At 39.4% G+C, this 13,027-nt stretch overlaps 1 protein-coding gene across 3 annotated transcripts; it reads left to right on the forward strand.

Annotated features, from left to right (window-relative positions):
* The first annotated feature begins 12 nt into the window (after positions 1-12).
* LOC116509242 (zona pellucida-binding protein 2-like) lies at positions 13-10,831 on the forward strand. Of its 3 annotated transcripts, XM_032218315.1 has the most exons (10): positions 13-179; positions 2,065-2,145; positions 2,400-2,513; positions 6,718-6,855; positions 7,177-7,389; positions 7,905-8,005; positions 8,569-8,743; positions 9,188-9,358; positions 10,022-10,100; positions 10,476-10,831. In XM_032218315.1, exons 1-10 carry the CDS (start codon positions 110-112, stop codon positions 10,789-10,791), a joined length of 1,458 nt encoding a protein of 485 aa, XP_032074206.1. In that variant the 5' UTR covers positions 13-109; the 3' UTR covers positions 10,792-10,831. The 3 variants fall into 3 exon arrangements, with proteins under 3 accessions (XP_032074206.1, XP_032074207.1, XP_032074208.1); XM_032218316.1 differs by lacking the exon at positions 2,065-2,145; XM_032218317.1 differs by lacking the exon at positions 10,022-10,100 and having other exon boundaries at positions 10,476-10,729.
* The last annotated feature ends 2,196 nt before the right edge of the window (positions 10,832-13,027 follow it).

A 13,027-nucleotide genomic window follows, 5' to 3' on the forward strand; every position in this document is an offset into this window, starting at 1 on the left:
GGGGGTAACTAAGGAGGATGCGTAAAATGCCTTTCCTCCCTCTCGTTACCATGGTGATAGAGTGGGAACGCCCTCCGGCGCGGAGCAAATTATCCTCGAGTCGGGCTACATGTCCATGTCAGGTCGAAGGGTTGGAGTTGCTTTGGGTGTCATAATCCTCTTTCTTTGGGAGAGATCTGGTATGGAGATGGACTGCAGTGAGGTGGCCGGTCCTAGAAGGGTGGGAGCTTCACCATTTGAAGCTTTCAAGAAGAGACTGGACTGCTATCTGTCAGAAATTGTGTAGGGTCTCCTGCTTTGGCGGGGTGGGGTGGGGGGGTTGGACTACATGACCTATAAAGTCCCTTCCAACTCTGTTATTCTGGTTCCCATTGCTTGGAGGCTGGGATTCCGGGGGATGTAGAATGCCTTAAATAAGACAAGCCTTTAATAGATGGAACTATATAGGGCTATTGTGTTGTAGCTCTAGGGGCAAAAGATTGAAGGTGCAGCTTTTCCCATGATGGCACCTTCATACTGATGAGCAATATTTATCAGTAATTTATTTCTGTTTGTTGGGAACATTCAAAAAACGATTTGACTTGGCCATTAGCAGATGAAATAGACCAACACTCATCTTGGCCCTCAGGAAAAATGGCTGTCTGTGTTATTTCATGAAAAACTTAACTTTGGGTGAAGTCCTAAATCACAGATGTGGACGATTCATTTTATTTAGAAGCTTAAAACACATCAAGTGAAGGCAAGGGCAAATGGAAGGAGAGATGTGGGAGGTGAGAAGAGTAAATAGGAGGGAGAGCTAATAGGAGAATGCTGCTCATTTATTAAAATAAACACTCTTGAGTCATATTTTGAGCAAGCGCTCTAAGACATAACATACAGACTTTCTATAAAGACAATATATTTGTAGTCCATTCAGTAAACATTTAGACATTTGACAGCTATCCAGTTATACAAATACCCATCTCTACATTTTCAATTTTAATAGCATGGGAGTTCATATTTCTTGGCAAATAATGATTATAGTTGTGTTGCCATCTCTTCTGTTTTAAAAGACATATTAAATTGTGTACAAAAAATCTCCCAAACTACATATTTGTTGAGTTACTTTAGGTTCCCTATGCCCTAATAGTGAAAATTATAAGCACAAGCTTCCTAGTCAGGAAAATTCTCATAAAGTGATATTTGAATATTAATAACTTGGGATGGATAGATTCGTAATACAAAGAAATCACACTTTACCTACTCCCATTTACATGGGGAGATGGATTTGTATTTGTATTGTATTTAATAGATTTATAGGCCGCTCAATCCCAAAGGACTCCGGGCGGCTTACAGAAAGTAAATTTTAAAAAAGAATTTAAAAAGAGGAAACAAATTAAAACCACATCATGCACCCAATCTGGTTGGGGCTGGACCTCAGTCACGAGGTCAACAGCCCCAGGCCTGCTGGAATAGCCATGATAAAAGATTGGTTATGAGATCACAGTTACACTTGACAACACCTGAGAACTCAGTAACTATATTTTAGATCTGTTCCTTACTCTCAGTTTTCTTAATACTCACATTGCTACTTATAGTATGCATTGCTGTTAGTTTCAGTGAGCCACTTTTCAGTCACTGATGTAACTTTGCTAGCAATGGATTGAAGGTAAATGCAGCAAGGCAATAGTGGAAGCAGTATAGTAAGTGCACTGATTGTGATTTGGCCACCTGATCTCCAGTGATTATGAGGAAACTGGTGAGTTCAACTAGCTGTAAATCCTGATTTGTGGCTCACTGTATTAGAACAAGGCCAACTGTAATGGATATATTATATTGGTTGTTATCAAACTGGGAGTGAGAAATCCTTATAAAATCAGGTTGTGATCCAAAGATCTGATATGATATTCTGATTTACTTTTACCTTACTTTTTGTTGGTAGGTGTGAGCTAGGGTTCAGGAGTTGCAGTGTACCATTATACTGGAAAAGGCAGTTTTGTAAACATTGAAAGAAAAGTATTTACTTTGAATGTAGAATAATTTCCAGCCATAGCAGCTTGCTGAGGTTTTTACCTTGTTTTTCAGGCCACACACTCTTTCTTGATTTGTACAAGTCTGATAATGAAACTTTTTCAGGGCAAGCACCTATTGAAGAGAAAGAGACAGGTAAAAAAATTAATAAAGTTGAATTGTACTTTTCCAGGAAGACTTTGAGATCTCTAAAAATAGATGGGAGTATTTAGCTTTTCCACAGGTGTAACCCCTGGATATTAAAGTCTTAAATCTCTACTCATGGGTCATGTTCTGTCCAACTGATCTAGTCATAAATATAGGTATTATTTAGAATTATACATTGAGAGACCTGAAGAACCTTGTCATCCTACTCTCTTAAGACTCTATCTCACTTTCATTTCTTTCAGAACTTATTTTTGTCCACATTGGGGCCAAGGAATTCACTGTACCATGCAAGCCTGAGAAAATAGATGCTGTGATTGGTATGAATCCTACCTACATCTGGAGCCTGGAAAATGGAGGTTTGGCTTTGTTGCTCAGGGCTGGAGATTTCTTTATAGAGAACAGCAGGAAATAGCATTTTTTCTTGTGGAAGTATATATGAATATGTTATTGCTTTCAGTGCTGCTTTGGATTACGCTGCCTCAGATTTTTGGAGAGCTGAATTCAAATACTTTATAAATATTTTATAGTAGGAATAAATTCCAAGAACCTGTGGGACCTGCCCCAGTCTGATTGCCTAGGGAAGTAAAACTCTCAACTCCATTTGCTTGAAGTGAAAAGGAACTTTTACTAAGAGATGCTGATTGCAGTAGAGTCAAGTGGAATCTAACGTTCCTGTGCACCAATACAGGACTAACCCCTTGGTTCCTTTTAGCCCTCCTTCCCCCATGGGAAGTAACCAATCTGGCATCACAGAGATATTTTGGGAAATACTGAGATTGTTTAGGTTGGTGAAATTCTATTGTCATGGTAAACTGCATTGAAGATGCCAACATGCTATCACAATCTGGATTCCAAAACACACTGTTCTTCCTCAACTGTCAATCTCCCTTCCAGTTTCCCATCATTAAGGTATATAGCTTTATTGCCAATTTGTTCCCTGTCCCTTTCCCAATTGTTGGCAGAATGCCGGCAAGGCACCAAGCCGAAGCTGGTGGATCTGACAGTGCCTTGCATGCAACTAAACTTTAGAGCAGCAGTAGATAAGTTGGCATCCTTCAGATGTTTTGGTTTGTAACTCTAAAGATATCTGAATGGTTGAACATGCTGGTTAGGACTTTTGGATTTCGACTATCTGGAGGGTTCTTTTTTAAGAATGTTAAAAGATTTGAACTTGCTAAGTTAGAACATAAAATTCTTTCCTATCCTAGTTTAACAAGTTATTAAGAATTGACTATAAATACATATTACAGGTGGCATCAGACACCCTTAAATTTATATTATTAAATTGGCCCTTTAATTTGTAGTTGGTTTCCAACATAATATTATTTCTGGATAATACTCAGTTACTGGACAAAAAGGTTTTGAGGAGATAGAACTATTTAGTATTTTTTACTAAACCTTTAGCATTTTTACTAAAAAAATTACTAAAACCTTTTCTAGTTTTATTTTTTGTAAAATGTGCAATATAATTTATTGCCAATTTACTATATGAGTTCACTATCAGGTTTCTACAAGAAAACAAACAGGCATTCAAGGAGAAATTTAGATAAGTAGATTTACTGTAATAGTTATGAAAGAATTCCTGCCTTTTCTGTGTATTAAATGAGAACCATATACGGGATTAAATACCACCAATATGCGGACGATACCCAGTTGTATCTGTCCACCCCGTGCCAACTCAGCAAAGCGGTAGAAGTGATGTGCCAGTGCCTGGAGGCTGGATGGGAGTAAACAAGCTGGCACTCAATACAGACAAGACCGAGTGGCTATTGATGTTGCCCCCCAAAGACGGTCCAGATATTCCATCTCTCAGCCTGGGGGTGAAACTATACACCCCTCAGAGAGGGTCCGCAACTTGGGTGTTCCTCCTGGATTCACAGCTGACATTAGAACATCACTTGTCAGCTGTGACCAGTGGGGCTTTTGCCCAGGTTCGCCTGGTGCACCAGTTGCGGCCCTACCTGGACCAGGGGGCACTTCAAATGGTCACTCATGCTCTCGTCACCTCTAAGCTTGATTACTGCAATGCACTTTACATGGGGCTGCCCTTAAAGAGTGTTCAGAGACTACAGTTGGTCCAGAATGCAGTCGTGCGAGTGATATCGGGTGTACCTAGATACACCCATGTTACAACTATCCTCCGCGAGCTGCACTGGCTTCCCATCGGTCTCCGGATGCGCTTCAAGGTGCTGGTCATGACCTTTAAAGCCCTACATGGCTTGGGACCTGGATACCTGCAGGACCGCCTCCTGCCACATACCTCCCAACGACCCATAAGATCTCACTGGCTGGGCCTCCTCTGGGTCCCGTCGACCGGGCAATGCCGGTTGGCGACCACCCGGGGGAGGGCTTTCTCTGTAGCTGCTCCGGCCCTGTGGAACGATCTCCCCGCAAAGATCCAGACCCTTCCCACTCTCTCGGCCTTCCGAAAAGCCACTAAAACCTGGCTGTTCCAGCAGGCCTGGGGCTGTTGACCCCGAAATACAGTCCAGCCCCATCTAGAACTGAGTGCATGAAGTGTTGTTTTTAAATCTATCTTTTCTTTTCCTTATATTTTTGTTTTGATTTTACTTTGTATTGTAAGCCGCCCGGAGTCCTACGGGATTGGGCGGCATATAAATGTTATTAAATTCAAATTTGAAGTTCAAATATTATACTTGTAATATAATGCATTAGAGGCTATTCTCTTTGGATGGGAGTGATGGTTTCTGCCTGTCTCTTCTTCTGATAGTACGTGGATCAGCTACTAGGCTGTTTGCTTGTATTGTATAACTTGGTCTCACACATGCTGCTTTTTTTTTTTTTTTTGCATCAGTACATTTTAAAAGTGTGGAATGTAACATTGCCTGAAAAAGTGAACACAAGAAAGAATTTTGAAAAATTATTTAAAATTTGCTACTTTTACAATTGGTTTCAAATGATTAGTTATATTAATAAAGTAAATTTCCAACAGATAAACTTCATCTATGCCTCCTTTCTGAGCAGAAATATTGAATATATATGTTTAAAATGTTGTATCCCTCCAAAAGATTACAAATGTACAACTGCAAATATCTCTGAAATAATTTCTTATTGTATTGTATTTTATTCTTCATGATATTCCTTTCAGTATGTTGTTAATGTATTGCCTGTATAAATATATAACTTTAAATAACTGGAGGGCACATAGTTTACTTCTTCCTTAGGCAAAAGCATGAGAGTATAATGTTTGATTTGCTAATAGTTATGTCAGGGATGGGTTGCTGCCAGTTTTACTACCAGTCCATAACCCACGTGCAATGCACACTGCATGTGTGCATGTTGTTCAATGTAAATTGTTCTTCGCACATGTGCAGAACAATTTACAGTGAACTGCGCATGTGCAGTCACTAAAAACCAAAATGGCAGCAGGACGAAACGGGAGCAATCCACCTCTGAGTTTTGTGTCTCCGAATGTGCACACACAGAGATGAAAATTACAGTCTAGAGAAAGAAATTTAGCTTGTCAAGTCAATTTCTGCCTCCAGGATCCAAATCTTAAAAAGTGCTGATGGTAGTGCTATAATTACCTTGATGGTTTACTAATGGGCTGCCCTCCCTAATGGGCTGCCATCCCAGATGTTACTGATTGCAGACCAACATTGCTCTAAAGTAAGGAGGAATGAGACAGTGAGACAAGCAGATTTAAGTAAGGCAGCCCCTATACCTGGGCTACAAAAACATTATACAAAACTAGATGGTACTAAGAGATGCAGAAAATTATAACTCTGCTATCATTTAGTGGTCCCCAAGTTTTTTGCAGTTCACATGGATAAACTACAAACATACAATTTGAGCCCTAAGACAGATCTGCAAATGTGCTTTTCAACTCCTCAGGTAAAAAGCCAAGCTGATCAGAATTCTAATTTTAATAATAATTTTTCTATATTTATCTAGGCAATTCTATAGATTAGGCTCATTTTTTTCTAATATCTATTTTATAATGCAGAAAATATTGGAACAGCTGCTTTGAATGACATTACTGAGTACAACAATGCATCGACATAGCTATTTTTTCTATTTAATTGAGAAATATACATTTTTATCTTTAAGACTCGACTCTGGAAAATAATAATTGGAATAAGTCATGAAAAAACTTAATATTTTCAAACATGTAATTTAATTATATGATTAATGATATATTTATATTTAATTTTTAAGTTCAAACTTCATAAGGTACATTTTTAGAGAAGGCATATGAAAAAGTAAGGTTGATAACTGATTTTATGTGGGATAGTCATAAAATCAGGAGTAATTAGGTTTCAAGGTTTCATGAACTGGGCAAAGAGAGAGAGCTTGTATCGGAGAAGATTCATTTCCAAAAGGACTGTTAAATGGCTGGGGAGTGGGTTATGGGTTCTTACACTGTGAAATTTGAATATTGTAAGCTTTCAGGAGTGACTCCTTGTGATTTGGGCAGCCATATAATTTTCTTTAATAAATGAATAAATAAAATTTCTAGTTCAGTGCAGGTGCCTTGGTAGATTGACTAAGATGAATTTGCCATTCTTGAATGATACAACTTTATTGTCTGCTTTCCAGAAAACCTAACTCTCCATTCTGGTGCCTCCCTGATTTTGCATGAATTCCGTGCTGAGGAGAGTGGGCGCTATACCTGTTCCATCTCTTTCACAGAGGAAGACCAGCTCCATACTATGACTTTCTCTCATACAGTGGTGGGTGAGTATATCCCTGCTGTTATGAAGGATAGCTAAACAACAGGAAACCAATGCTATGGAGGCTTGATGAGAGAACAATGTTTGATTTGATTTATTTGATTATATGGAGAGATTATGGAAGAAAATGTTTTTCAGAAACAAGTACGAAGAAAACAGCTTTCCTGTGACTGGATCCTCTAGCCAAATGCCAACATACCTTTTCAAATTTTTAAGAATTCATTATTGGTTTCCAGAATTTAGAATCTGATCTTTTCTTCCTGATTGCTATGATATGGTGCATTCAATATCTTGTAGTGAAATTTAAATTTGTTCCTTTTCTCAGGGTATCACATACGTGGCGAATTAGAGGTCCTCCTGATTTTTCAGAGTAACTCATGTGATAAGCAATTGACACGTGAATTTGTGAGAACTCTACATGCACAACTGAGTCAATTGGTGTTCCACCTCCATTGTGAGCTCCTTTCTGGGAGCACCACTTGCTTTCCTACTGTGGAGAAGCCTTTGGATGAGTTCAACCTCCAAGTAGAGCTAAAAGGTCAGAGCCACAAAGGGATACAGTTTGGAGACTCCCTGATGAAATCAGGAAGACATATTTCAGTTGTACTTTGGGGAGAAAGTGAACTTTATTTAGCATAGGAAAGATTCATGCAGAAAACTGCTAGGTTGGCAGAAGCTGGGACAAGTAACGGGAGCTCATTCTGTTATGCAGCACTTGGGATTTGAACTGCCGACCTTTCTGATGGGCAAGCTCAGCATCATAGCCACTGAGCCACCATGTCCAACTCTCTAAAGTTTAGCCACTGTAATCTTCATGCATGCAAATCTTCATGGGGGGAAGCAAGTAGTATACTGTCAATTGATTTTACAAAGCATTTCTTCTCCAAAGAACCCAGAACACCGTCCAAAAAAGATTGTGATGAAAATGGTTTGCGTATTATTATTTTGCAGTATTGCATGATGTTTGGATTCTCTGTGTGGTGGTAAATAAGAGAATCTTGGTTAGAGCAGAGAAGAACAGTACAAGAATAGTAATGTATTTTTGTTTTTCAGTAACTCCATTTGGAAAGGACTGGGATAAATCCTGCTACCCTCAGATTGATTCAATGGCATTAGAATGTTACCACTCGGCAGTCCAGAAAAATCTACAGGAGGTTTGTAATTTGTCCCACTAGGAAATGACTTACTGGGTTTTAGAGCTAGTTACATTTTCACCAAATGCCTGCTAGAAAGCTTGTCTTTCAAAATGCAACAAGAGATTTCATGTACTTGGATCAACCATAGCTGGCAAAGGTCAACAGGATGCATAGTTTTTTCTGTTCTGCTCTTGTCACTACACATACGTGTAATCAGAATCTGTGAATATGCATTTTGCATCCTCAAACTAATAGTTGATACTTAATTGATCTATGATGGTGGGGCTATATACTGTGGGGTGGGAATCAAGAACATCAAACAGCAAGTCTGTTGAAACAGTTGATGCATGCTTTTATCCATAAGACATTTAGTATGCAATTAACTAAGTTTTGCCTAGTCACTTTTATGGAATATACATAATATTACCAGCAATTGCTGACCTCCTAAATTTTCTGTTCACTTTTTTCTTTACTTCTTTTTTCAACTACTCACAAACATACACACACACTCATAGGAAAGTGGTTATCTGTTTCACTTTGTGGCTCCAAAAGTTTTCTTTTCTTGACCCTTTGCTTTACAGGCCAAGGAAGCCATGACTGAATTTATGGATAAGAATAAAAACTTTTCTCTGGAAACATCAAATGGTTCAGATGTTTCTTTTGTCAATACCTTTTTCAATTTCTTAGAAGAGGGAAAGTGCCACGAGGGTTATGGACAGACACAGGAGCTACAGTCACGCTGTCCCGACTGCTGTAGTGAGTTAAGCAGGTGATCCAAAAGCTACTGCCTCAACTGTCTTCAGAAACTGTCTTTGGTCTATAAACTTCTGTTTCTCTCTATGCTGTGGGAAGTCTTTTACCCATTCTGTTCCTATCTCTTTGTCTTGTCTTTCTTTTTCATATAATGTTTCTGTAGCTCTGTCAGGTGTATCTTGGAACCCAGGCAGATTCTGTCCAAATGTAGGGACTTACCTATTTATCAGCATGTACTGCATATGATTCCTCCAAATCAAGACCTTTAAAAAATGTTTAGAAGAGCTCATATTTTCTAAAAAGATACCTGCTAGGAATTGCCCTTATGTGGTCAACATTGAAATTCAACTTCTCTGCTCCCTACACATTAGGTTAATGGAAAAATGACATTTGTTCTTTTCACTTTATCCTTTCTTTTTTCCCTTTATCTGCCAATTTTCTGAACAGCTTTGTGCCCTCCTGGAACATACAGTGTGGCTACCACTGACAGCTGTGTTCTCTGTCCAATTGGGAGCTATAGCTTGCACTATGGGACAATCATCTGTATTTCATGCAACAACAATTGGCTTACCTCTCACCCTGGTGCCAGAACATCTGCAGACTGCATGAATATGAGAGGTATGTATTAGATTGGATATTTCCTTAGTCAGTTTTTTTATTATTTTTTAAAATACAAATACTACCTTCAGAAGGAATTTTCAGGACTTCAGCAGGAAAAGGATTCAATTTTGTTTCTCTTGTTTCAGTCATAATCATAAGCAACCCCATAGCCCTACTAACATTACTTATGCATGTTAAGAACTCCATGCTAAAAGCATAAATGGAGTTAACCTTGGGGCTTGTTTGGCCTCCCAGTGTTTTTCTTTCAGTGACATAAATTGAAGGAAGTGGTGAGATATTCCATGAGTCTGTGAGTATAGTTATGGAGGTGTCTGAAAAATAGTTTCCAAGGCTCTATTTTTTTTTTATAATCTTGTTTGTAAATAAATACAAACATGTAGTTTACTGTCCTAGTTGCAAATCTTAATACATATGTAGTCTTAACACATGGGAAGAACACTAGTTTTGGGAAGATTTATACAGTAATAAGTGGAAATGAAAAAGTAGCAGGTGAACATAGAAGAACACACATGTAGATTCACTGGAGCGCTTGGTCCCAATATTTATGTACCCTAGTTTCCTGTTTCCTTCCATATATAATACTTAATTGGGATACATACTATAACTGTATAGGAGGCTTGACTTTGAATGCTGAGGATCCCCTAATCTGTCTTCATATAGTCCCTCCTTCACGTCGATTTTCTGTAGTGATGATAGCCTTTGTCGTGCCTCCACTTGGTTGCCTCTGTCTCATTATGATGTAAGTTCTGACTATTCTCATTTCCTATCTTATTTCATTCTTGTAAAATTTCATAGCCAGATAGATTTATGAGTAATCAGTTTAAATGAATCAGTTTAAAGAAGAATTATGATTTACAGTAGTTATAATTATCTAATCAGATAATTTAGGTATAATTACCTAAAACTTTCTTTTATGTTAGCAATTAATTACAAAACTTGTTAGTATATGATATTTCTAACTATGCTTTGTAAAAGGTTATATACAGTAGGTCCCTAGAGAATTGAAAAACACAACTCATGGGAAAGAGAATGTTGTTTTGGGAAAACAGTGGTGTGGATGTCTTTTGGGGTTCACATGTTTCTAATTGAGTGCATCTCTGTCCATCTCTTGCAGCTGTTGCTATTGCTTTCGCCGTCGCTGGCAGAAACGTCGTTCCTCTGCTAAAATTGATGGAGAGACCAAAGTACAAGAAGAAGGTCTTGCTTCTACTACAGTTGATGAACAGACCAAAGTACAAGAAGAAACTCCAGCTTCTGCTAATGACACTGTAATTGTAGTCACTGAAGAACATCCTTCTCTCCCCTTGCCTTTTTCTAGTTCTGAACATCCCAACAAAGAAGAGGGCATGTCTCTACCTCTTTCCAAGCTACAACCACAGGCTCTTCCTGGGCTGGCAAATCCTGCTGCCAAAGGCCTTTTGTCATCATAGCTCTAACTTGTTTTGAATGATAATTTCCAATAAATTATTATCTAGGAAGTAGCTTTGGTCTTGTTGTTTCTACTGATAAGTTAGTCCCCACTAACTACCCTATTCAGACTTTTTATTTTCTATGGCTCTCGTCTGCTGTATTTTTTGATAATTTATTTCCATACCAAGAATGTTAAAGGTTATGTATTCCTTAGTAACCACTGCCCATTGTACCTTATTACCCTAACATTACAGGCTAGCAGATTGGTAGCTGAGTGTTCATTTCTAGGATACAAGAAAAAACACTATTGCTTTTTGTGAGAAGTGCTAGTATTTTGCAAGAAAGAAACCATGGAGCCATATTCATGAGGAAGAGTAGAAATACACCATATGCAATTATCTCAAAAGCAAAGGACAATGAAATAGGAAAGAGAAAATGAGAAGTCAGTCATGACTTAGATAAAATGTAAGAAACTAGTATACTCTCTAAAAACAGGTTCAATATAATGGATGGATAGCCACCTCTCCTCACCCCAAAGTCATTCCACTGAAATTTAGCAGCAATTATTCCTGAATTTTGGCATAACTTTTTCAGGACTTAAAGTGCTTTTAAGAGTTGGAATAGGAGCAGTTAGCCTTTGGGAGGGCTCCTCTCCCCTTCATTATTCTTAAACTCCCCTTTGCTAAAGACTAAAATATCTGCATAACATACATCCAGTTACATTTCCTCAATTATAACAACCAATGAATGATCTCTGGTCTTTCAGAAAATCAGGAGGATGAATTGTGACCCTGGCTTAAAAGAATAAAGACCTTACAGTTTTTTAAAAAAATGCAGAAAAAAAACCAAAAGTTCATACACTGCTTTTTACACTTTGTTTTCAACATCAACTCAAAGATTTGTGCGGCCATCAGTTACCAAAAGATTGCCCATTCCTGATTAAGGATACTTTAAAGGTTCAAGGAAACAGGAACATAATCTGTTATTTTTTTCAGGAACAGAGGCACACCTAATTTATGTGTCTTGAGTCTGACAGGCTCTGTTAATTTCCTCATTTCCTATGCAGCAGTGATAAATAGAGCACCCATCTGCCAGCACTTGATAAAAAGCTTAAAGAATGTATTGCTAACGAGAAAAAAAATAAATGGGCCATAACTGAGGCTGCATTTCCACAAAATAATGCCCAGTATTTATCTTGTTAGCAAAGGAGGCAGGTTAGATGAATACACTGCTGGCAGAAATTAAGGTAACAAGTCCTATTTTGTTCTGACAGGAATCTGATCCAAATATTTGATTTAGATTTAGATTTATTTTATTTGTATGCCGACCTTCTCCGGGAGGGACTCAGGGCGGCGAACAACTCAAGGGGGAAAAGGGAAACATAGAACACAATACAAGTAGTTAAAATATCCAAGAATCACACAACCACATAGGTCGAGAGGGGAGGGGAACTCATCAACCCCAGGCCTGCCGGCAAAGCCAGGTTTTGACGGCTTTTCGGAAGGCCTGGAGAGAGGTGAGGGTCCGAATCTCTGCGGGGAGTTCATTCCAGAGGGCCGGAGCTGCCACAGAGAAGGCCCTCCCCTGGGTAGTAGCCAGGTGGCATTGGCTGGTAGACGGAACCCGGAGGAGGCCGACCCTGTGTGATCTAATGGGTTTTTGGGAGGTAATTGGCAGCAGGCGGTCTCTCAAGTACCCAGATCCAATACCATGAAGGGCTTTATAAGTTACGACTAGCACTTTGAAGCGTATCCGGAGACTGATCGGTAGCCAGTGCAGCTCGCGGAGGATAGGTGTAACGTGGGTGTACCGAGGTGCACCCACAATCGCTCGCGCGGCTGCCTTCTGGACGAGTTGAAGTCTCCGAATACTCTTCAAGGGCTGCCCCATGTAGAGCGCATTGCAGTAGTCCAGTCTTGAGGTCATGAGGGCATGAGTCACTGTTGCGAGTGCCTCCCGATTCAGGTAGGGACGCAACTGGTGCACCAGGTGAACCTGGGCAAATGCCCCCCTGGTCACAGCCGACAAATGATGTTCTAAGGTCATCTGTGGGTCCAGGAGGACTCCCAAGTTGCGAGCCCTGTCTGAGGGGTGTAAATTTTCACCCCCCAGCCTGAGTGATGGAATATTAGCCAAATTCTTGGGAGGGAAACACAACAGCCACTCGGTCTTGTCTGGATTGAGCACAAGCTTGTTGACCCCCATCCAGACCCTGACAGCCTCCAGGCACTGGCACATCATGTCAACCGCTTCACT

This window comes from Thamnophis elegans, chromosome 5, assembly GCF_009769535.1.
Source record: "Thamnophis elegans isolate rThaEle1 chromosome 5, rThaEle1.pri, whole genome shotgun sequence".
Lineage (NCBI taxonomy): Eukaryota > Metazoa > Chordata > Lepidosauria > Squamata > Colubridae > Thamnophis > Thamnophis elegans.